General features: G+C 42.6%; 1 protein-coding gene across 8 annotated transcripts in view; it reads left to right on the top strand.

Annotated features, from left to right (window-relative positions):
- hdac4 (histone deacetylase 4) overlaps window positions 1-24,387 on the top strand; it is a 165,994-nt gene that overhangs the window by 75,426 nt on the left and 66,181 nt on the right. For 5 of the 8 annotated variants that reach the window (XM_060876831.1, XM_060876829.1, XM_060876836.1 and 2 more), the window contains 2 exons: window positions 20,667-20,896; window positions 23,843-23,993. In XM_060876831.1, the coding sequence (XP_060732814.1) occupies window positions 20,667-20,896; window positions 23,843-23,993 (381 nt within the window). Of the gene's footprint in view, window positions 1-9,624; window positions 9,817-14,644; window positions 14,889-17,667; window positions 17,750-20,666; window positions 20,897-23,842; window positions 23,994-24,387 lie in introns of those variants that run through there. The other 3 variants (XM_060876834.1, XM_060876832.1, XM_060876837.1) reach the window with 3 other exon arrangements.

Here is a 24,387-nt window from a genome sequence, read left to right as displayed (position 1 = left end):
GAGAAAGGGGCAGTGTGAGAGAGGGAGAGAAAGAGAGAGGGGGATCAAGGGAGAGAAAGGGGGGCAGTGAGAGAGTGAGGGAGCGAGGGAGAGAAAGAGGGGAAGGAGCGAGGGAGAGAAAGAGAGAGGGAGTGAGGGTGAGAAAGGGGCAGTGTGAGAGAGGGAGAGAAAGTGGGAGAGAGAAAAAGCGAACGAGGGAGAGTGAGTGTGTCATGCTAAAATATTCTTAATCTTTAAAACTCTTATTTTTTTTTCCTCTTTTCTTCAGTGTAAAATATTTGATTTAGGTGCCATAACTAATTTAGTTTAATGTTTATTCTATTAAATATATGACATTTTTATTATTCATTTTTATCATTAACGTACCACTGCATTAATATTTCTTTTTTTTTTTTTTTTTAATACAAACACTGTTGTATCGCTGGAAGATTTGGAAGCGATACCATTCCTCATGGATGGCAGTGTCATGCATCATACAGTCTTTGTTGGTTTGTAGCGAGCTTCATGCTGACGCCAGTGTATTTAAGGGCGGTGTTGCTTGTTTTGGAGTGCTTTGTGTAGCTTTCTTTTTGAGCTGTGAATCCTGCAAGCTTTTTTTAGTGTACATGGGTTGTTATGTACGTGATGGCAATATCATATTTTTTTTTAAGTTGTCTATTGAACCAGTTCTTGATTAGTAAAGTGATATTCCCCTGATATTTCTTTGCAGTGAGGTCATATCGGTTTCTGCTCCACAGGTGTATTGTAGGCCTTCGGTGAACGTGATGTTGGTGACTGGCATGGCGTGTCTCATACGCAGAAACGTACAACGGTTGTTCTGTCCCTGTGCCATTGCTCCTTAGAAGATGGCTTGCTCACCAGGATGGCCGTATCAAATCTTTATCAGATATCAGTTACTGCCCAGATCTCTGATATAGCGATCATATCCGAAATGATGCGATTACATGGATGTATCCCCTGAATAAGTGACTGAATGATAATCAGATTAAGTGAGTGATTGATTAATTAATTGATCAGTTGGTCATTTTATAGCAGCCATATTGCCTCAGTATGGCAGCTTTTGAGCAGCGCTGCCAATCCGATTTAGCTGTGAAAGCTCTGAGGCCAGCGATGCATAATGCACTCCAATTGCATTTTATTACACGATTGAGTCTAATCACAGAAGACAGGCCTGTGATTTTGCCGTAATGGTGCTGAGAGGCAGCCGGGCACAAGCCTCAGTCCTGCATGATCAATACGAAGGCGTGCAGTTTCAGTGCTGTGCTGTGTTACCACACTCACACAATGCAAGACATGCTGTTCTCTCTCTGTGTGTGTGTGTGTGTGTGTTTGTGGGGGGGTGGTTTCAGGGCTGTCATTCCATCCATGAAATAGCATGCCGTTTCAGGATATCTGACCTTAGCGAGAGTGAGGCATAGAGCAACAGTGTGTAGGGATGCTTGTGTGTAACAGGTTTATTACCTGGTGATGCATCTTCTAATCTCACTCTTTATGCTCGGAGTTTAACGAAGAGCTCGTTTTCTTTTATTTCATCTCTTCGTAGCAGATTTGCATAGCATCCAGAGCAGCTCGGGTTTGCGTCTGGTGTCTGTGTGAGAGATGGATTAGACAGCTTAAATAATGAAACCTGATAATAAAGGTGCTGTAACTTGACTCACTAGCGTCTACACCAGGAACACACTACTGTGTCCTGTACACAGTGTCACCTAATTGTGTCAAAATTCTGTTCCTGATATGAAAAGTTGCAAAACCAGTAAAGAGCAACAGCTACTAGGAGGAAAACTGTAAGAACAATATTGCCTTTAGAAGCAGTTACCTGCATTTAGGGTGTAAACCTACACTGTACAACGCAATGTGATTTGGATTTGACAATTTCACAATCTGATGCAATATACTACAGTCTGATGTAGTAGTTTCTGACTGAGATGTTGGATAAACAGCGGCTTAGTTTTTAGCATGTTTGCTTCACACCTCCACTGTTGGGGGTTTGAATCCCATCTCCCACCCTCAGTGTGTATACAGTAACTTACACTTTCTCCCTGTTCATCTGAGGTTTCCTCCAGAGACATGTGTTATATTCTGATTGGCATCTCTAAAATGTCCAGTGTGATGGCTTAATGGCCGTGTAAGAGTATGTGAATGGGGTGGCACCACATCCAGAGTGGCCCCCATCTTGTGCCACAAGTCCCCTGGGATAGACTCCAGGCTCCACGTGACCCTGATCAGGATAAACAGTATAGAGAATAGATAGATCTAAATTTGTGAATGATAATGAAAGTGATAGGGAAATCATCTTGCTAGCCTGTTAAGTCATTCTCACATCAGATAAAAAATAGAATCTTTTATATTCACGCTCCTTTTCCTTTGAACAAATTACTATTACAGTCCATCTTATGGGATTGAAACGCAGTGCAAACCGGACCAGTAACTCAAAAAGTTGTAAGGAACAGCAAAAAAGCTGTTTCTAGTCTTTGTGCTAGACATCCATTTCTCTTTGCAGTACATTTCAGTCCTGCTTCCCAAGACTCCCCCAAAAAATCTCTCCTCCACATTTTTGCTCTTTTTTTTATTTCTTGTTTCTGTACAACAGCCACAAAAACGTATAGTTGTTCATCATGTGGCTTTCGACCCAGGACATACTCAGACCATGTAAACAACTGCAGCTGATGTCTGGTTTTATTCACGTTTTTTCTTTTTTCCCCTCCTTAACGCTTGAAATCATTCATCTGCAAGTCAGCCTTGATTTTGTCTTCCAGTTGGGTGGCTAACATTTTAATCTACTTCAGCTACTTTGTTGAGGCTCACTCGAAGCAATTTCTCCCTCTCCTTTTTATAGCCTGCTGAATTTTGTATGTGAGAAGCCTCTTCTGCGGGAGGAGGGTTAGCGGAAAGGCCATGACCCCTTTTATCTTCCTCACACTCTCTGGAGTGGAAGAGGAATCAAATACGGATCCTTATTTCTTAACTTTATTTGCTCCTCAAGTTACTTTTCTCCGGGTACTAAGCGACAAGCGCGGATCGGGGCTGCATTAAGAACAGGCGAGAGAGATCGTTCTCCTTTGTTTTCATTTTCTTCCCGTCACTCATCGAAATAAAAGCGCGTTAGAGGTCGTAACGCTGAGCTCTTAATATACAAACTTTTTTTTTTTCATTGTCATGATGATTTATGCCTATTAACGTGAACACGTTTTTTTTGTCGTTGTTGTCTGATAAAACTTTAAAAAGCCATTCAGCCACATCCAGTTCGTCGCACATACATTATTGATGTCGTCTACAGGGACATGAGCTAATATGACCGCTTGCTGTTGTTTCATTGGGTGGAGCGAGTGTTCAGTAGGTCACTGTAGTGCAGGGATGAGCAATCCACACTCCGCTGAATGCACAATCCACCAGACTAATGGACCGCAGCCACATTGTGCTGAGAAGGAGATGCTGAGGAAGAGTGTGATGGATTTAGTAACATGAGCCTTCTGGCATAAATACATTACTGCAAATACATCCAGGATTCTCTTCACACAGGTAGCATACAGGTTTGAGGCTGTTGAGCTCGTGTTAAAGGAATACTCCATCATTATTTGTCTGTATAACTCAAATGACCAGCAGGATCTTTTATGTCCCACGTTGTAGACAGACACGCTGGAGAAGCGAGCTGAGGGAGATATTCAGAACATTTAGCTTTACAGCTTTCTCGAATGCATTACAGAATCTGTGTACATCCTCGTGTATATGTAATATGTGTGTACAATTGTGTTTATTGTGTTACATGATCATGGCAGCAAAGATATAACTTAATCCAAAGGCAAAGCATTGCAAAATCCAGCGTGCATTTTATGGTTTGACGCAACCAGACAGAAAAGGGACGAGAACCGAATGAGTAAGAAACCTGACTGGATATAATAACGATTTGCTAGACAATAATACTTAATGACTTACCTTCATACCATAACAACTCTAGTGTGTGCCCAGACATGTGCTTTTGGACTTGACAGATGCTCACTCTCATGACACATCTAGTGCAAATTCTATGATGCACTACCAGTGAAGTAAATAGAGACGAAGACAAAAACTCTGGAGTATTCCTCTAAGCTTCATACCCCTCTTGGAGCACGTATCTGGCTGCTGAACAATTCCACAGCGACACAAGCATGACGGAAGACGAGGTAGCTGAGTGTTGGGGTGATATAATTAGACAACCCTGTTAAATGAGCAGCCCTGTTAAACCGAGAAAAGCTGCTCCAAACCTTGTTTTTCCACAAATGTGATAATTGCGGCTCTTGAGGGAGCGTTGAGGCTGGAGCTGGCCCAAATCCCCAAAGTTGGTTCTGTTCAATGCAGGAATTGCTCACTTTCTCCACTCGTGACTACTCCTTATATCATCGACTCACGAGCTCCCCGAACGTTTGGACCCAGATCTTAAAAATGAGGGTGAAAAGTATTGAAAGCAATACACTGAGGCATGCTTCAGATCAGACGGACAGTTTATTCCACACCCAGAATTTCACCAGTTGACCTGCTCTTATTGTGCTATTCTCAAAACATAACGGAAAGGGCAAACGCTGAAGTGTTGAAGTATTAATAATGTCACATGGCACTAGATCTAGTGGCTAATGCATTTCTCACCATGTTCCTCTTTATTAGAATGAAATTCCACTATATCTCTCTGAAGCACCCGATTTCAGTGCCTACTCTTCGATTCAGAAAGACATTGTTACAGAGGGAGAGAGAGAGAGACGGCAGGAATCCATCAAGAGCAGTAATTAATAATGAATGATACAGCATTTCTCACACCGGTGTTCGGCTGTATCCTAAGGGAGAAAATTTCTGAGGGTTGTAGCATATCTGTCATTCTGTCTCTTCGTTCAGCTTCGGCTTTTGGGAAATCTTCTTTCATTCCTCTCGGCAATGACTTCGCCGCTTTCTTTCTTTTACTCTGTCTATACATCACCATTGAGCTGTCCATTTCCTCCTTTAACTTTGAATAGCTTTCCATAAATTCTATTTGTTCAAGCATACAAGAGGCTGCGAATCCGTGGAGCTTTCCGAGCCGTCATCACACGGGCGTTTCATGGAACGGGAACTCCATTTACAACAGCGCATTTACATGTCCTCTAGTTTGGCGCTGCACCAAAGGAAAAAATGCGAGTCGGACATGGAAGACTCCCCTTTTTCTGAAGTTCCTTCCCAGACGGTTGGATCGAAATTACAGTTGTGTGTACATGCTTGTGCGTTTTTACGTCTGCGAGTGTGTTATCAGTGTGATCACTGGGTGTGTGCATGCATGTGGATATTATCTGCAGCATAGCTGTGTGTGTAGCGTCAGAAGTAGATAAGGTGTTTTTTTTTTTCTTCTTCTTCTTTTTTTTTCTTTTTTCTTTTTAAACTGTCAGTTTAAAAGGCCACACAGCTGCCTTCAGGGTGTATAAAGCCACCTGAAAGTTCAGCTCGGTTCACTCGGTCAGAGAAGTACTGCAGTGAAGCTGAACTCTCTGCCTGCTGACCTGTCTGGCCTTGCTACTAATAATTTTACAGATCATCAGGTTTGGAAGCGACAGATTCCAACCGCTCGTGTGCGTATGTTTGAGGTAGTAAGTGCTCACATGACTAGCATTTTTTTCCCCCACATGTCCACCTTTGTAGTAACTATGTACTATTTGAATGCTTTTAGATATTAATTCACACATAAGCTGTGGTGCCACAGGCTTTAGCAGTCGTGTCACGGCATGCTTTCATATCTACAACATCCATGTAAAGTTCGATTAAAAGTTGCTTTCTTGAGGAAAAAATCCTGAGGAAAATGATCGAAGAATTATTCGTGTTAGTCGTTTTCCCCTGATATTATGCTAGCGCTAGGTTCGTCTCGTAGGTAACCGACGATCTACATAAAAATCCACTCGCTTCGAAACAGCTCTGTTGAATCTACTGTATATATTTATATTTTACTACTATATATAGGCTTAAAAGAACAACTGTCATCTTTCCTGAACTCAAATACTGTATAGTGACTTCAGATTAGGTTCAGACCCCTTCATACATTAATATTTATTGATTACATCAAAAAACCTAAACTCGAGCTCCATGTAATGCCTGTAAAGATGCTCGGACACAGACACTCATTAAGTCTGATTGAGTTTGAGAAGAGCTGCCAAGAAGAATGGGAGAAACAACCCGAAGACAGAAGACAAAAAAGCTGCCAAAGGTGCTTTTAAATTACTGCATGAAGGTTGTAAATACTAAATGTAAATGAAATCCATTTGCAATAAGCTCTAAAGACTTGCTTTTGCTTTGACATTGTGTTGCGTGTAGATTGAGAAGGAAAAAAAGGAACTCGAATCCATGTTGCATTGCATTCTAGAACAGAAAACCCAATGGTGGATGAACACTTTCTAAATACATTGTATGTTTCTCTAGCATCTAAAAATATGATCCAAGAATGACTTTCAGTGTAAAGAAGAAAAAAAAAAAACACAGCCATTTGATATGTGATCTCTGCAGACAGACCATCAAGGCAAAATCAAAAAGCAAGCAAAAAGTTTTTCTGTCTCGTTTTTTGGTTTAATCGATAAGCCGAGTTTTCGTTCAAAATCCTATCATTTGTTCTGACAGACAGTGTCTTAATCCTGACTGGTAGCAGAAGTTGTTCTGATTCATGTCTTGCAAAGGTTTAGGACAGTTTGTGTATTCTCGCTGTACAGATGCTGCTGCTCGGGCTCTTCAGAGAGCAGCGTTTGTCATCGCTCTTGGGTGTTGACCATTATAGGATGCTGTACATCTCTGCGTGAAAGTGATCCGTGGGATATTTATTTCAGTGCAGTATTGCTCTCTCCCTGCTCCCACGTAGCCAAACACGCTGGCTATTGATTAATCGTGCTGGAGTAAATGTGCCATTGATCTGCCACTTGGTTAAGTGCAGGCCCTAGCACCATGTCCCTTCTTTCTTCCTTTTTTCTCTTTCTTCTATGCCACTCCCAGGAGACACGACCAAGCCTTCTGCCGTACTGTTTACCCTGCCTGCTCTACTCCTTTCTTTCTATGCAGCACCTGTTCATCCAACTAGATGTTTTACACTCTTAAAGAAACAAGGAGCAAAGTATTTTCCCTTCTCAAGCATTTAAGGCTGAATGCACAGAGTACGGTCACTTGGATGGTTCTGTTAAAAAGTGTGTGTGTGTGTGTGTGTGTGTGTGCATTTTGGAGTGAAAGAGGGAATATTGCTTCTCCTGTTCCCAGTGGTCCTGATGGCTTCATCCATCTCTAGTCTAATCACCTCATTTCTAATGCCGTTAAAATGTCTTCCCCAACCCCAACTCATTTCATCATGCACATTATTCAAAGGGACAGCCTTAATCACTGTTTTCCTTCCAATTCTGATTTTTGTAGAGTATTTTCTCTCTCTCTCTCTCTCTCTCTCTCTCTCTCTCTCTCTCTCTCTCTCTCGCTCTCTCTCGCTCTCATTCTCTGACACAATCCTTTTTCTTTCTTTGTCCCCTTCTAAAGAAGAACACATTTGTAGTCACCTAGATTTATTAGCTGCATTTTAAGGTGGGCAATTATTGAAAATATCCATCTATCTACCTCTTTACTGTGCTGTATATCTTCACTAACTGCTCGGTTTTACCCAGCGTACGTGTGAGGACTTGTTTGTATGATCACGCTCTTTGCTGTAGCTGTTTACATTGACATCTGGTGCACTGGAGTTTTATAGAATTACACACCCAGTAATTTGATCGTACAATATGTTGGGAATAGAGCCGAACTTACTCAGAAAGTTTTAACTCGAGCGCTTCACTGTTCTTATTTGACAGTTCATTGAATCGATAGGAGAAAAAGGACTTCTAACTACAGCTCAGCTCCCATTTACTCGTTTCATATATTAATTGGCAACATGGCAAAGACTAATAATAAATTCCACTATGGAGATATTCTGTATATGTGAGTTACAAGATGCTACAATGAGATTTTTTTTTATTGAGCACATATTTTAAGGAAGCACACTGATTATTACCACCAGTCCAGAAATGAATGGCAGGGGCAGGACCAGGAGCCTTTGGGTTTCCAGATGGGGCAGGAGCTTGTGGTCCTTGGGGCAGTAGGAGCAGCAGGTTGTGGGCTTTGTGATTGCAAGATTGATAAGATTTATTATAGGCCTCAAGACCTCAGTACAAGTCTCTTGGAGGGGAGCTTAAGATTGGCAGGAGCAGAAACTTGTTAGCTTCAGGATGAAAGGAACAGAAATGTGTTCGCTTCCAGTTAGCAGGAGCAGCATTGTTAGACTTAGTATGGTACAAGCAGAAACTAGTTGGCTTCATGATGGCAGGAGAACAAACTTGTTGGCCTGTGGTTGGCAGGAGAAGAAACTTGTTGGCCTGTGGTTGGCAGGTGAAGAAACTTGTTGGCCTCAGGTTGGCAGGAGCAGAAACTTGTTGGCCTGTGGTTAGCAGGAGCAGAAACTTGTTGGCCTGTGGTTGGCAGGTGAAGAAACCTGTTGGCCTCAGGTTCGCAGCAGCAGAAACTTGTTGGCTTCAGGTTGGCAGGAGCAGAAACTTGTTGGCCTGTGGTTGGCAGGAGCAGAAACTTTTTGGTTTCAGGTTGGCAGCAGCAGAAACTTGTTGGTTTCAGGTTGGCAGGAGCAGAAACTTTTTGGTTTCAGATTGGCAGGAGCAGAAACTTGTTGGCCTGTGGTTGGCAGGTGAAGAAACTTGTTGGCCTCAGGTTGGCAGGAGCAGAAACTTGTTGGCCTGTGGTTGGCAGGAGCAGAAACTTGTTGGCCTGTGGTTGGCAGGAGCAGAAACTTGTTGGCCTGTGGTTGGCAGGAGCAGAAACTTGTTGGCCTGTGGTTGGCAGGTGAAGAAACTTGTTGGCCTGTGGTTGGCAGGAGCAGAAACTTGTTGGCTTCAGGTTGGCAGCAGCAGAAACTTGTTGGCTTCAGGTTGGCAGGAGCAGAAACTTGTTGGCCTGTGGTTGGCAGGAGCAGAAACTTTTTGGTTTCAGGTTGGTAGCAGCAGAAACTTGTTGGTTTCAGGTTGGCAGGAGCAGAAACTTGTTGGCTTCAGGGTGGCAGGAGCAGAAACTTGTTGGCTTCTGGTTGGCAGGAGCAGAACATTGTAAGCCTCAGGATTGCAGGTTCAGAAACCTGTGGTGTTTGTAAGGCAGGAGCAGGACATTGTCTCTGGATGGCAGGAGCAAAAACAGAAAAGAGCTTCCACATGCATGATCTTATAAGCTGTTTTAGGGTGCTGGTGAAATCTAACTTAGAAGCTGTAAGTTTAGATTGTTAGATGGGAAGTTTAAACATTAAACTAACAAATATATGAGAGTTAGCATGATGTTGCCTAATAGTGCATCATTGCTCGACTGAATTTTGTAAACCTTTAGTAGATCTTTTGTTAAAGTGGCTTCTATTTTTGGGTGCTGCTCAAAGGCCGTACTGCAGCATGTACTCCCATTAGTAATGAAAATGAGAGAGACGGTTGGACCTTCTGTGAATCTGGCGTGCGTTCCAGGAAACCAACAGCGGCGCACATAAACACTCGGCATGCTTGCAACGGCTCTCTGATGTCACCAGCTGAGAGAGAGAGAGAGAGAGAGAGAGAGAGAGAGAGAGAGAGAGAGTGGGAGGAGGAGACGGAGGCAGCTAGAGACAGTGCCTGAGGGAGAGCAGAGCATGCTCATTGAGAGACAGCGAAGAGAAGAAACGTGAGAGAGAGACTCGGTTGTATTTCGCTTGCTGTGGACTGTTTAAGCGTCCTGGGCACGCGGCTTTACACTGCTCCGCTTGGAAAGCGGCCGCTTCTTCACTCGGAACTGAAGAACTAATGGGTAAGAGCTTTTTGCTCCTTGCTTTGTAAAGCATGTGTGTATGTTTTCATGTATGAATGAGCGAGTGGGCGGACACGCTGTAGACATGAACTGTGGGTTTATTGAATGGTGCTGATGTACGTTAAAGAGGCGGACGCTGCGTGTTTGTGTTCACAGTGCATCCTTGAACAGAATGCATACACGGGAGACTGACAAGAGCTTTATGTTCATTCTCTTTAGAGGAGTGCTGTGTTGCATTGTTGCATTGTTGTGTGTGTGTGTGCGTGTTTGAGTGAGAGAGAGAGAGAGAGGAAGAGAAGTATGCAGGCTGTGCACTGCAGTGAGTGTAACGTTGCTGAGGTGTTCTGGTTGACTGGTTCAGTCATGCGGGGGCTCATCATTCATTCACCGTGAGAAAGAGTGAGGTAGATAGAGAGATGAGGCGAACGTGGAAATGCGCTACATTAATATAAACCAACAGGACAGAAACGTAATGAGAAAATGAGCAGTGGGTAGACGAACTAAGCGAAGCAATGGCGAGAGGGTGCTAATCAGTCTCCAGGCTGCGTTAGCCAAGCAGCGAGACTTTGCGAATGCGATGAACAGTGTCAGAGTTTCCTTCCAATAGCGGGAAACATTTCCTGTGTGCGCCAGTGTGTTTACATTCTGCATGTTATTTCAGGTCTGTTTGCCACAGGAGTTATGTGGAAGATCATTTGAAAAGCTTACAATGCTGCAAAGAGTGTGGGTTTGATCAATGGACAGGTGACGTGTAAGGAATAAAAGACTTCAGGGCTTGCGGTATATAGTATATAAGGAATATAATCAATGATGACTGACTGCTTTTCACTAACAGCACCTATTGAAGTGCACCGTACCATCCGATACCATCACGATTTGCCAAAACTAACAGTTTATTTGTATTCATTAAAAAAACAGCACACACTTATGTTGCATATTATGGCTTCAGAACAAGTTCCTGTTAGACTAGATGTAAACAGTCTCTTTCAACCACTTCTCTCTTTTTTTTTTGGATGGAAATAAAACAACTTGTCACGCTACCATGTCCAGGGGGTGTGAAGTGACAAGTGAAGTCTTCACAGAAAACTTATATCAATAATCACACACGTTCTCGTAAAGAGCTCTTCAAACAATTCCTCGCAATCCTACGATTTCCCCTCACAACCCAAACTACTGTCAGAGCTGACCAATCGGATGTCAGAAATCTACCCTGCTGACATATGTGGCAAAAAAAATAAATCATATTACAACACAAACAGCACATGAAACATGAGCTGCACAGTTCATTGTATTTTTAATTCTGATTACATTTGTTGGTCTAGTCAAATAAATCAGATATAATCGAGTTCTTTAGATTGCATTGAATAGAAGTCATGTCTATATGAAGGAATACAACGTTAGGTGTGAATGAAGAATTTCACAACAGTTCAAAATAGAACTATTTTCTATTTTTAGGTTTTTTTTTTTGTTTTTTTTTACAACTTTTTTTCAAATTTCTATTTTTTACAAAAATGTTAAAATAGTTTAAACATTAGTTAAAATAGTTTAAGCATTAGTTGTGTTAATTGTCCACAAAAATGAGTGTGAGTGCTCTCTCTCTCTCTCTCTCTCTCTCTCTCTCTCTCTCTCTCTCTCTCTCTCTCTCTCTCTCTCTCTCTCTCTCTCTCTCTCGCTTGCTCGCTCTCCAAGCCTGCAGTGTCCTACTTCAGTGCCATTCACATCTCATTGAACATTGATCAGTCTCTCTCTCCCTCTCTCTCTTTCTCCCCCTCTCTCCCTTTTCTCCCTCTCTCTCTCTCTCTCTCTCTCTCTCTCTCTCTCTCTCTCTCTCTCTCTCTCTTTTTTCATGATTTGCCTAGCAGCAGCAGTTACGTTTGGCGTTCCCCAAAACCAGCGGTCCAAAAAAAAAAAAAAAAAAATTCTGTTTTCATTCAGGGCTGTGGAAAATATTAAGTCTACTCTTCAGTTTTAATGGGCGAAGTGTTCATCCATGCCATGTGCTAGTAAATGTGACTTTGACTAAGAGGGAAGAAAGCGTGAGTGGGTGTGTTCATGCACAAGCGTGAGTGTGTTCATGCACAAGCGTGAGTGTGTTCATGCACAAGCGTGAGTGCGTGTATTGACATCTGGGTGATGTCTAGTCTGTGAAGTGGGCACTGGATGCGATGTGTTTGGGGTTGGAAGTCAATTCTGTTTACTTCGACATGCAGAAGGAGAGACATAAGCGTCCTTCGACAGATACCGAACATGCATTTAGGTTTGCATCTGCATCTGGCTTAGACTTTTCTCCTTTGTTTATTTCTGTCCCACTTGCTGTTCTGTGCAGAGACTAAAGCTAATTGCCCAGATCTCCTCTTGCACACGATTTTCATAAGGCCCTGGCCTCACCTAGCCTCTGGCTCTGTGTAATCTTAGTGCCGTAAACCGGGAGTGAGATGATCCTGCTGTTGCTCTGGGGCTGCAGTGATACAGAATCTGCTGCTGAGCAGCTCTACACTGCAGCCCAGGAAACCCAGACTATAAATAGCTGCAGCAGTCAGCATGGCTCATACGCCGTATATACCATCGACTAGCGGTCAAAGCTGATCAATATCTGCTATCACAGTGAGAAAATCAATATTGGCAGGAGATTTAAATGTTGTATTAACCTGATACAGTCTTAATAATACATGCTCACGCCCTGCGTTCTCCATATCACAGACTCGAAAAATGATGTGCGGGAAAATATATATATTTAATTTAATTTAATATATATATAAATAAAAATAAAACAGCACTCCACTACTTAAATGAACACGTAGCCACGTTTATTACCTGTTGTTCTGTCAGGAATTCTGGCATTGCCATAGTGTATTTTTGAGGGTCAGATTAATTAAATGAATGAAGAGTTTTTAAGAGTAATTCTCGCTGCATTCCCAACGCGATCTTCAGTGCAGAGCTTCTTTATTACGGTCCTGAAGTTTTTCATACTTCATAAAATTTACACAGTTACATATTTTCTCCATCTTGAGATATCGCATTACGCTTATCCTTGTTTTTAGCTTTGTAATTTGCATTGAAATTCCTTTATTTGTCCTGAATACTTTACAACACGTTGAAATTCATCGCTTTACTCAGAGTCCAGGGTGAGCTATGATATGATAAAACAGGGTTCGTGGCTTTGCACAAGGGCCCCAACAGTGACAGCTTGGTGCAACTGGTGCTTGGGGACTTAACCATTTCAGCCTCCACTGTCCCGGTCTGGTGTGTCTGGTCAAAATCAGGCCCCAGATTTCAACAGCAGCTTCAGGCATGAAAGAATTCCACCTACACGACTGGCAAGAGCCACTAACCAATCAGACGAGAGCATGATAGTGATAGGTGTTGCAGCACACAGTTTGTGTCATTACTACTTACACATACTATTTAGTGTGCCCTGTGCGATTCGGGACACCTGCTTCTATTCTGTCTAGATGTCTGCGGTCCCGATATGTGAGAGAAAGAGAATAGCAACTCGTGTCACAAAATGTTCCTTTGCATGTAGATTACAATGTCGTTTATCTTCCAGAGAAAGTAGAACTCTGAAATGTTCACTCTTAATCCTGTAGGATTATGCTGCATGATGTGTGCTGGCTATGTGTTAATCTCACTCCATTCCCTAAAGCTCACTTTTCTTACTTTTCTGACATCCACATTATATTGCGGTTTACAAATTGGTTGTTTTTTTTTTGTTTATTTTTTTTTTCCCCAACAACACCGGCAAAACACAGAATTCTCTGAGGTAAAGTCTGGGCTGATTTCTTTCCAGCGCAGACTGTAGAAGGGGTGACGGTCAGGTCAAGTGATGAGACAGAGTGTGAAATTGTGTGCGCTGGAGATGATTTATGTAATATCACTTCAATGAGACATCCATAACACGCCATCGGTCCCACAACACATCCGCTTCTGTCATCCCTTCTGTATTTTTCTATTTTGATTCGCTAGGTTGTCATTTATCTTCTCCTAGTTAGCTCACAAACTGTTGAAAAATCAGTGATTGAGAAACCTCGCAAATGGTTTTTTTAAAAAAAAAACAAAAAAAAAACTGCTGTTTCTCGATCACTGATTTTGTAAAATGTCTGTGAGGCAACCAGGGTTCGATAGATTAAATAAATGTTGTCCAATCAAAATATAAAAACTCCATGACGCCATGACAAGCCTTAAGTTTTGTGTAGTTTTTTTAGGATGGAGGTAAGCACAGCTCTACTGTTTACCACGTTTGCTATGCCTGAGACTCACAATCAATCATGAATGAGTGTGTTTTTAATTCTTGTTATAAGGTTTAACCAAAATGTTTTTTTTAATAGCTCTATCGATTTTATTTTCCCCAATATCATCACTGTTTCCTCATTTAAACCCGACTATTGAAGCACGTTGTTCATCTTGAACGCTGGCATGAAATGCTGTGATTTTTGGGCAGGAACTTCTGAATCGACTTCTGAATCGCGGCATGGTTTTCAGATAGGACACTTAGGCACGTTGGCTCTTCTGGTGTCTACACATTAGAGTGTCTAATTGCCTGACAGCAGTATTTGTGGAATTGGCATTACATTTGACTTTGTTGACTGTAAACATGCCATGCTTAATTATATTTGAGCTTTTGTGTACTTAGCTTGGCCCTGTCTATAGACCTGTGTACGTGCAGGTCGGTGTATGTGTGTGTGCGTAACAGAGAGACACCATGTGCACACTGTGTTTCTCTGTTTGTTTTGGCTGCCTCATGGTTGAAGTGATTGCTGTGGCTTGTCTCGCTTGGCAGCGTGTGATGCAGCAGAGGACGATTAAGGCTGTGGCTGTATGCATGAGCACATCTATGCGTACAGTGGTGAATCTGAGGGCTCCACAGAGAGACAGCTCCTTCCTGTATTCTAGTTCATCTGCCAAAGCACATGTAGACCACTGCTGGCAGCAGAGGGGTTTGCAGCGATCAACGCTGATTCTCGTGGATACGTTCCAGGCTTCGGAGTAAACCTGGGCCTTTATTGATCACCAGATTGAACTGTGCTGAATTAATGGAATGCATTTGGAAGGCACGAAAAGCTGCGTGCAGTCAGGTGAACGACCAACGAGAGACGTGGAGCAGCTTTTAACCAGCACTCAGTGCTAGCAATTTCAGCGATGTTTTGTTTTTTATGTCGGCTATTTTCCGGTATTTTATTGAAGAGATAGTTAGATGGATGTGCTGCTTGAAAGCTTATGTGAGCTTAAGTATAGATGAATAACTGCGGTATTGATTGATGTGGAGTTACATAAGACTGCTAAAAGCAAACTGTGCTTTTTTTTTTTTTTTTTTTTTTAATATTCATAACCATGACATCTGCTTCTACAGAGGAGTTTTCTCTAAAGCAGGCCAACTTCTCTCCAGGCTATGATGAGTATAAATGTGTAACACATGTGAGTATAGAAAATGGAATGATCTCTTAAACACACATGCACACACTTCAGTTGTCTCCTCATTCCCAGAACAAGCCTTCTTCCCCACCCAGGCACCGCTATGACCCGTTTGTGTTTCTGCGTCATTTTTAGCCCCGGTGCCTGAAGGCGCTGACGGCCGATGATGCCAGGCCTGGCTGCAGCTCTGTGGAATAACTGAATGTTCCCATGCTCCTGCTGTTACAGTGCAGTTGGGGCTAAAAGGAGGCTTTTGAGCAGCGCTGTCTGGCTGACGTAAGGAGACAGGCACGTTGGCTTTGCACGGTAAGACCGTGTGTGTTCCTGTAGCAGAGTCCAGCCAGCTGTTTACACACACTGCTGTGCCACAGCAACTCTGCTGAGGTCATTCTGACCTCATCACTGAGCTTTCAGCCAGCACGGGCTCTTTATTTAACCGTTTCAAAGGACACAGAGGGTACAGGGGTTGTTTAGGAGTCTGGCGTACTGAGGGAAACGTGCACCCGGTGGTTCCCAAGACTCATGTTTTCTCAGGAGCCGGGCTCTGCTAAACCACATGACCCCGTTCTTGTTGTTGTTCTGAATCTCCCAAGCTTACATGTGCAGTTTTAGCAAGTTTTAGCCAGTTTTGTTATTGAGAATTGATGTCCCTGTATCAATGTTTTAGTAAATAATGGTCTGTAGGAGCTGATTTATTTTCTAGAACAGTTGCTCTGATTTTAGCAGCAGCTGTTTTATCGATCATGTGATCAGCCATAACATTAAAACCACTGACGGGTGAAGTGCATAACATTGATTGGCTCGTTACAGCGGCCCCTGTCAAGAGGTGGGGTATATTGGGCAGCAAGGGAACAGTCAGTTCTCAAAGTTGATGGTCAAGTGTAAAGATCTGAGTTACAAGGGCCAACTTGTGATGGCTAGACTACCGGGTCAGAGCATCTCCAAAACGGAAGGTCTTGTGGGCAGTTCCTGGTATGCAGTGGTTAGTAAAAGTGGTCCAAGGAAGGACAACCAGTGAGCCTGTTACATTGCAGCTTGCTGAATATGAGGATGACCTGTCAGAGTGCCCATGCTGAACCCTGTCCACGAAAGCGCCTACAAGGGGCACGTGAGCATCAGAATTGGACCATGGAGTAAAGGAAGAAGGTGCGATCTGTTCTGATGAATCACATATCTAAACATGGTTGCAGGCCAAGTCCATTCATTCATGGAAACAGTATTATCTAATTCCATTGGCCTCTTTGAGCAGGATAAATGCACCCTGCCTCTCTGTAAACTTGGCCTCCAAATGCCCTAGTTGATTGTCTGTGGAATGTGTTAGACAAGTGTGTATATATATGTATTTATATACACATTGAGTATCCAAGTGTTCTCTATATGTATTTATCTATCTAGACACACACACACACACACACACACACACACACTCACTATTCGTCATATATTACTCATCATGGTATAGTGTTTCACTGTGCCTGAAATCTGTGTGTAAGATGCATTGATCTGATCATACACTACTACTGCTGGTGTAGTTCTCACTTGTCAAGAAATTTTGGCATCAATAAGCACTCTGTATGGATGCAGCGAGGTCTTTAGGGAAACATGAAAGGAAGTCGATGTTTATGAGTTAGAAGGTTCACAAAGGCTATTTTTAGCTCCATCTCTTTGGTAGGGTTAAACTATGTGCACTCTTTCTCTTGCTTTGTGTTGGAGTGGATTCCGTGCGGAGGACCATAATGACACTGAAGACGTATAGAGCATGCAGTCTGGACTCGTTTGTTCACTCGTTTGTGTGTGTGTGTGTATCATGACAAGGCTATTGTTTGTGCTAGAGAACAGACATGTCTCTGTTATCTCAAGCATGACTCTAGAAGAAGCATTGCATCGCTAACGTCACAGTCACACAGCTCTGCTGACTGTTGTAGCCTGCCTTTGGGGTGGGGGGGTGGGGTCGGGGGTCACTCGGTCACGGAGCTGTGCTGCCTATGTGGGTGGGTTAGGGCAGACATGAGGAAGACGACAGGAAGTCTCATACCATCAAGCAGCCGTGAGAGCTGTGCAGAGGAAAATCCAACAGGTGATAGAGAGAAATCCGATTTAGCAGATCTTCCTAATCTGATCACGTGATTGCGGTGTGTTCTGAGGAGCCTACAGTTTGCCTTAACCGTGATGGATCACTGACCCTCACACCACTAGGTGCTTTACGTCTTCTGCTCCCATGATGCATCACTCTGCTAAGGTACACGGCGTGACCGATACATGCACAGTACTCTTGAATCAATCTTTATCAATGTTTACACTGTGTGTGTGTGTGTGTGTGTGTTTCTTTGAGTTCCACACAGTGTTGTTTGTCAGCAAATCACTTTTTGCTGAACTTTGCTCTTATGTGCGCTTTTATTTTTATTCTGCACCATGTTGCATCACTAAGCAGTGTAGATCTTCAGACGTTCTCCTCACCCTGAAACTGAAACGTTCATCTTTACTTACTGAGGTTATAATTTCCTCAACATTCTTCATTTTGAAGGTAAAAGGACGTATCCGCAAAATTTAAAATTTTCTTTCACTTGCATCAGACTGGAAGCAGCTGTCTGTCAAAAATTATTTAATAAAAAATATTAGAAGTTATTTTTTTTATCGATATTAATCAGTAATAATTAATGTCTTTTTTATGTATAACAGTTTCAGGTTGATTCAGATGCAGAAATGGCTTCACACACACACACACACACACACACACACACACACACACACACACACACACGAGACACATATTTTACAAAACACATCTTGCCGTACGCACTCGTAATATATACATAGTAATAGTAATATATGCATAAACTGTAATAGTTTATATGCTGAGACGTACTGTTTCAAAGAACAGCTAATGTGTGTATGAATTAGAGAGTGAGCTCCCAGTCATTTTTTATTTTTTTTTTAAGACATGTTCGTTCGCCTGGAAATATATGCTCTCAAATCACACCGGGCAAATCGGCAGTGAAAAATGATAGAGGTTTATAATAAACTGCAAGCTCTGTTTAAACTCGTGGCCTCTTATGACTTATTGGGTTTAGAGACGGTGGGAGGTGTGACGTTCTACAGAAAGCTCTTTCGACAGTTGAGGAATCGGTGAAGCTCTTCCTTACGCTCTCTCCCTGACTTCCTGCATCAGAAGGAAATACGTCAACGTTGCGGAACCAAATCACGGCTCTCAAGCCGATCCAAGCGCACTTTAAACTCTGAGGGCTGCTGATCTGATTGTCTACATATTAATTGCACAAAAACATTTAATCCAGAAGGAGAAAGCTCTGATGTGTGTGCGCGAGTGAGTTCCTAGGTGCTGCACGTCTGAGAGAGATTTCATTGCCTTGTACAGAGATCAACTGGTTTTGACAGCTAATGTATTTCCAGTCCTTTTTTCCACTTATTGTTCGGAGACACCGCACTGATGTTCACTAAAGTTATTTAATTAGACGTTTTTGTTGGGGCGATTGTGCCATGGGGAGCTAACTGGCACGTTAATTAGTGTTAATAGTTGTTTGTTTTGGTTTGCTTGCTTGCCTTTGTTGGGATTCGAGCTCAAGCTGAAAGCAAGCGTTTGCCCATTTTATGTGTCTCAAAGTGCAAAAACATACTCATTCAAAGCATATCCGAGGGAAGTCGTTCATTTTCAGGCTTCCTGTCCAGCCTGGTGCGGTTGACTTCTTCCAGTCCCCGTGACTCAATGCACCCTTTGTGAGGCCTCTTTTGCGTCACGAATATGGTTTTATTAAGTCATAAGGAATGAATGGATCATTTACTCCTCTGCGCTATTACAAAAAAGGGCTGTGACCCTGATCTTGGCATGGCTTCGGGGGTCTCTGCTCAGTTCTGAAGTGACTGTAGTGCCGGAGCAGTGGGTGACGTCCTGAATCACAAACCCAGAGGTCCGACTGCGTCCGTAGCAGTTGTGTAGAGGACAAACACACTTTCAACAACTTTCATGACAGCTTCACTCGAAGAATGCTCATATTTTAATGGTGAAATTCTGAATTGTCCTTCTTTGGTTTGAAGAACTTTTATCAGCATGTGTTTTCACTTTGTCTAAATTTCACACAGTGCCATTTTACTGCCTGTGGTGCCGATGGGAATTCATACTGTAGCTGTCTCTACTAAAGCGGGTGATGCAGCAGCACTTTAGTCCTTTTCTCTATCCAGCTTTTTCAGCTCCTCATCTGTACATAATATCACCATCAGCACCATCGTCATCTCGTAGGTCGCTACATAGCCTAACCGAAGCTCCGATTTGGAATTACGTACCAAAAGATCACCATTTTTTTCTCCTCTACTTCTCAACTGGATTTCTCATTATTACAATACCGAATGCCACTCAAAAGGCTGAAGCAGATTTGAGCTGTATTTTCTTCACCCTGTCCTAATTATACTTTGGCTGATAAATGGATATAAATACAAGCACGTGTATCAGCGTCTTATTTACATGCGATACCCCGTTTGCAAAAGACTAGCACGAGGTTGCTACCTGTCCTCAGAACATTCATTCCTTGCAGTTCTTTTGTAATTAGTGTTTAAGAGCCCTGACATATCGCAGTGTGATTTGCTAATTGAATTCTGTTTGATGAATTATGCTTTTAGTTCAGCCCCAGGGGACGTAAATCAGTGATCGCTTTTTAATCAGGTCAATGTTGGTCTTGCGGGCCTCAGTTTGCTGTGCATAATATGAATAATGCATTTACTTCATTCGAATTTTCTCCTCTTCAATGTAAATTGCATTCGTTTAAACTTTACCTTAAACAAATCCCACGGTTCGCCTACTTCTGCAACATGGTGCTGGAAAGGAAGGCTATGATTATTCAGCAGTTGTATATACAGTGCATTGCATAAGTATTTGCTCCCTTGGAGATTTCTGTATTTGGTATTATTTCAACCTGGAACTGAAATGGCCCCTTATGGGATTTTATTTATAACACAGTATATCTAATATTTCTATATCTAAAACTCCTGGATCGATGCTTGGTAGAAACACTTTTTGTCTTCTTGCGTGCATCTCTATCACAATGTACATCCATTTTTCTTGGAAAATATCTCCAAATTTTTGATTTTCCCAAAGATTTTCTACACTTTCACAACATAAAATTTCAGTTTCAGACTGTAGCAGTACAGAATATGGAAAAGTTGAAGAGGGTCAATACTCATGCAAGGCACTTCAACCTGCACAAGCCTCCATGCTTTTGTTGTCATGCTTTGCAGTCTCTCTCTTGGAAGACTTGTCAATCAAGCATGGTCATTGAAATATTAGGCCACGCCTACCAGATCATTACTTGTGTTGATGTTATATATCTTATATATGTATATATTCAGTGTGTTTTTTTTTTTTTTTTTACAAACCCTGCTGGAAGCATAATATTGCACAGAAGCCATTGATGCGTGATACTGTCTGTGTGCAGTTGATGTGAGTGCGGTGTTGCCCGTTCCCGTTCCCCCTGCTGCCATCCCGATGGATCTGCGTGTGGATCAGCAGCACTTGCCCGTGTCTGGGGAGCAGCAGCTGCAGCAGGAGCTCCTGGCACTCAAACAGAAGCAGCAGATCCAGAGGCAGCTGCTCATCGCCGAGTTCCAGCGGCAGCACGAGCAGCTCTCCCGCCAGCACGAAGTCCAGATGCAGGAGCACATTAAGGTGAGATACAGTACTCTCACATGCCTTCTCTTTCTTTCTGTCACTGCTCATCACCGCTCTGCTTCTGGCTGCTCGTGGATAGTCTGTAGTAATATAAGGAATCTTCAGGCACCTCATGATTTCATTACAGTTGTATTATGGATACCACAATGGGATTCCGATTTTTTTTTTTTAAATAGATATTATTAATATATAGACTATTACTAATTTATATACTGTAGCTACATTAGTAGCCTGTTTTATAAAGTGACAAGTTTGTTTATTTAACAAACCACTTAAAACTGAGAGGCTTACATAAAGATAAGTCTTAAGAAATGTGTGTCTATCACTCCTATTGTGTGTGTCTGTGTATGTGTGTGTATGAAGGGTTGGTGTATAATAGCTGTGTCCTTGTGTGTATGGCTTCAATGAGAGGTGTGTGTGTGTGTGTGAATGTGTGTGTATACATGCATCTGTGTGTGGTGGGTTGGTGTATAATTTAAAAGCTGTGTCCTTGTGTGTATGAGACCTTTGTGTATGTGTGTGTGTGTGTGTGAGTGTGAGAGAGAGAGCGAGAGAGACTGTGGTTTCCTGAATCTGTGCTGCTGTCAGTGATTTGCTGTGTGAGGCCTCAGCATAAAGCTCTTGATTACAGACTGGAATGTGCTCAGCAGAAGGCGAGTGTGCTATGGAAAAGGTGTGTGTGTGCATGTATGTGTCTCTGTGTGCATACTGGGCTTAATGGTAGTGTTCTGTGGAAAGGGAAGTGTGTAGAGGAGTGCAGTGTGGTGAAGGGGAGAGGAGGTCTGCTGTGGTAACCCTGTTCTTGGGGAAACTCCATGAAGCCATGAGCTCAGCACATCCTCAGCTTTGCTGCATTACCGCTGTGAGAATTCTGTCCAATAGAAGAGCAGTAGTTCTGGCTGGGCTATAAATAACCCAAGCAGTGGACAGAGAAAAGATGGAGGGTGTTGAGTGATGTAGTGCCTGCACTTTTTGTGGTGACGCCGTGTTGATGAGTACCAGAAGAAAGGAGACCGGTTGCAGTAAGACAGCACTGAAAAACACAGTTGAGAGAATGCAAAACTACAACTTGGTCATCTAGTACCAGATTGCACCAAACAATATAGTTTCAGTGTTAATGATTAATGCGTACTATCGCTCTTTTCTGTTGTTATTCATATTTAAACATTGGAGTCCAAAAAGAGTCCAAAAAAAAAAAACCTCCAAGAATAGAATAGAATCTCGCATCCAAGTCCAACACATAAGGCAAAAGCAGGCAAAATGGAGCAAAAAAGAAACTAAAAAGAACCAAGAGAAAGAAAATGTTCTGCCACAAGCCTCTCAACTGATGTAAACAAAGCCAGTGTGTGACATCTGGCAGAGTTAGATGAGAAATGTCCAGAAGAACAGCAGCGAATGTTACAACCGAGACCGGCCAAGAGCCGTCCACAGGATATGAAATGGGTGGGATGGAAACTCAGTTGTGGTTTTGTATAATTATTACCCTTTGAAATTTTAGAAATGAACTAACTTAGCACGGACGGCAACTATTTCGCCTTTATAGGCAAGAAGATATCGGTCAAAAATACGATCGAATGACAGGCAGAGTTTAGTTGTGTGTTCTAGAAACTATGGTCACTAAAACATAGGCTCTCCAAAATATTTGGGTCAGTGACCCCATTTTAAGGGCCCTAAATTCTCACAACATATATAAAAGATTGAACTCAATACCGAGTATATCAAATAAGGAAAAGACAGGTTCACGGATTCGTTACGTATTTCACAATGTTTTTTTGTGATGCACTGTTTACAGTCACACTGCAGCAAATCAATATAGTTTACAGATTAGCAGCACAAGCTAACTGTTCTAGCTATATAAACTCAGAAGAGGCACCACCATTATATGTATATACATCTATATATGTTCTTAACTATTTAAACACAAACACAGAAATCAGTGTGAAATTTGGTAGTATTTACATTTACGGCATTTGGCAGACGCTCTTATCCAGAGCGACTTATGTTTATCTCATTTATACAGCTGAGCATCTGAGGATCGGCAGCTTGGTGGCCCCAGGATCTGAACCCACGACCTTCTGATCACTAGTCTGAAACACCTTAACCACTGAGCTATAACATGTTGTATGATTTACATGTTATGTTCTGTGCTTCATAGGAACTATTAGCACATTAGCGCTAGAAGGCTGTCTTTAGACACCAGTGATCTCTACTATTAGGTTGTGAGTTCAAATCCCAGAACTTCTGGGGAACGGCTCCTGGCTGTCTGGCGAATGACTAAATATAAACTGAATATGGTCTATTGTGGAATGCTTCAGTAGTCACAGCAGACCGATTTGATTGAATACATTTGTGAGAGCGGGGTGAAGACCTGGCATCCTCGTACATCTTCAAAGATATAAACAGAGGGAGACAAAAAGACGTGTCTGTTCACGGTAGCAGCAGCGTTCGCTCCAGTCGTCCTCTTAGCGCATTCACACTCCAAGGTGTTTGTTCTGTGTTGTCGCACTTTGCTGAGTATCTGTCAGCAGCCACAGGTTTATGCTTGTCCAGAGTCTCTCCTTGAGCACACCTCTGCTGCTATTTATAGTGCTAAACAAGCCCAAGGGCCACATCAAAGGAGGACAGCATGCAGAACACAGAGCTCAGGTCTGCCTGTAAAAGGCAATGTCACTTCCACTGCTTGTGCTTCTACTAAGCTAGAAAAGAGCACACTTAATCTTTTGTACAGTATAGCACATTTAAAAAACTCGCTCTGCTTCTCGCTCGCCGTCTTTCATATCAGAGGCAGGTTCTACTGCTCGTGAAGCACCAAGAATGAACACGAGTCTACTTTTATAGAGATTTGCCCAGTCACTCTCTCTCTCTCTCACTCACTCACTCACACACACTCACACATGGTAAAGCAGAGTGTGATGTACTGAAAGCTTCTGTTGTCTGTCTCAGCATCAGCAGGAGCTGTTGGCTATGAAGCATCAACAGGAGCTGCTGGAGCACCAGAGGAAGTTGGAGCAGCATCGTCGTGAGCAGGAGCTGGAGAAACAGCAGCGTGAGCAGAAACTGCAGCTGCTCAAAAACAAGGAGCGTGGCCAGGAGAGTAAGTGTACACACACACACACACACACGCACACACACACACACACTTATACAGGCTTATATGATCTTATAGAGGCTCTTCCACTTCATATTAAACATTAAAATAATGTTATAAATTAAAATATTACTATCATGCTCACCAGCCACTTTATTAAAAGTGAAGTGAAAGTGACGTACGCCTAAGTACGGTGACCCATACTCAGAATTCGTTCTCTGCATTTAACCCATCCAAAGTGCACACACACAGCAGTGAACACAAACACACCGTGAACACACACTCGGAGCAGTGGGCAGCCATTTATGCTGCGGCACCCGGGGAGCAGTTGGGGGTGGTTCGGTGCCTTGCTCAAGGGCACCTCAGTCGTGGTATTGCCGGCCCGAGACTCGAACCCACA

This window comes from Tachysurus vachellii, chromosome 8 (genome assembly GCF_030014155.1).
Source record: "Tachysurus vachellii isolate PV-2020 chromosome 8, HZAU_Pvac_v1, whole genome shotgun sequence".
Lineage (NCBI taxonomy): Eukaryota > Metazoa > Chordata > Actinopteri > Siluriformes > Bagridae > Tachysurus > Tachysurus vachellii.
The sequence above is the reverse complement of the archived record's forward strand: the minus strand, read 5'-3'. Positions and strand labels throughout refer to the sequence as shown.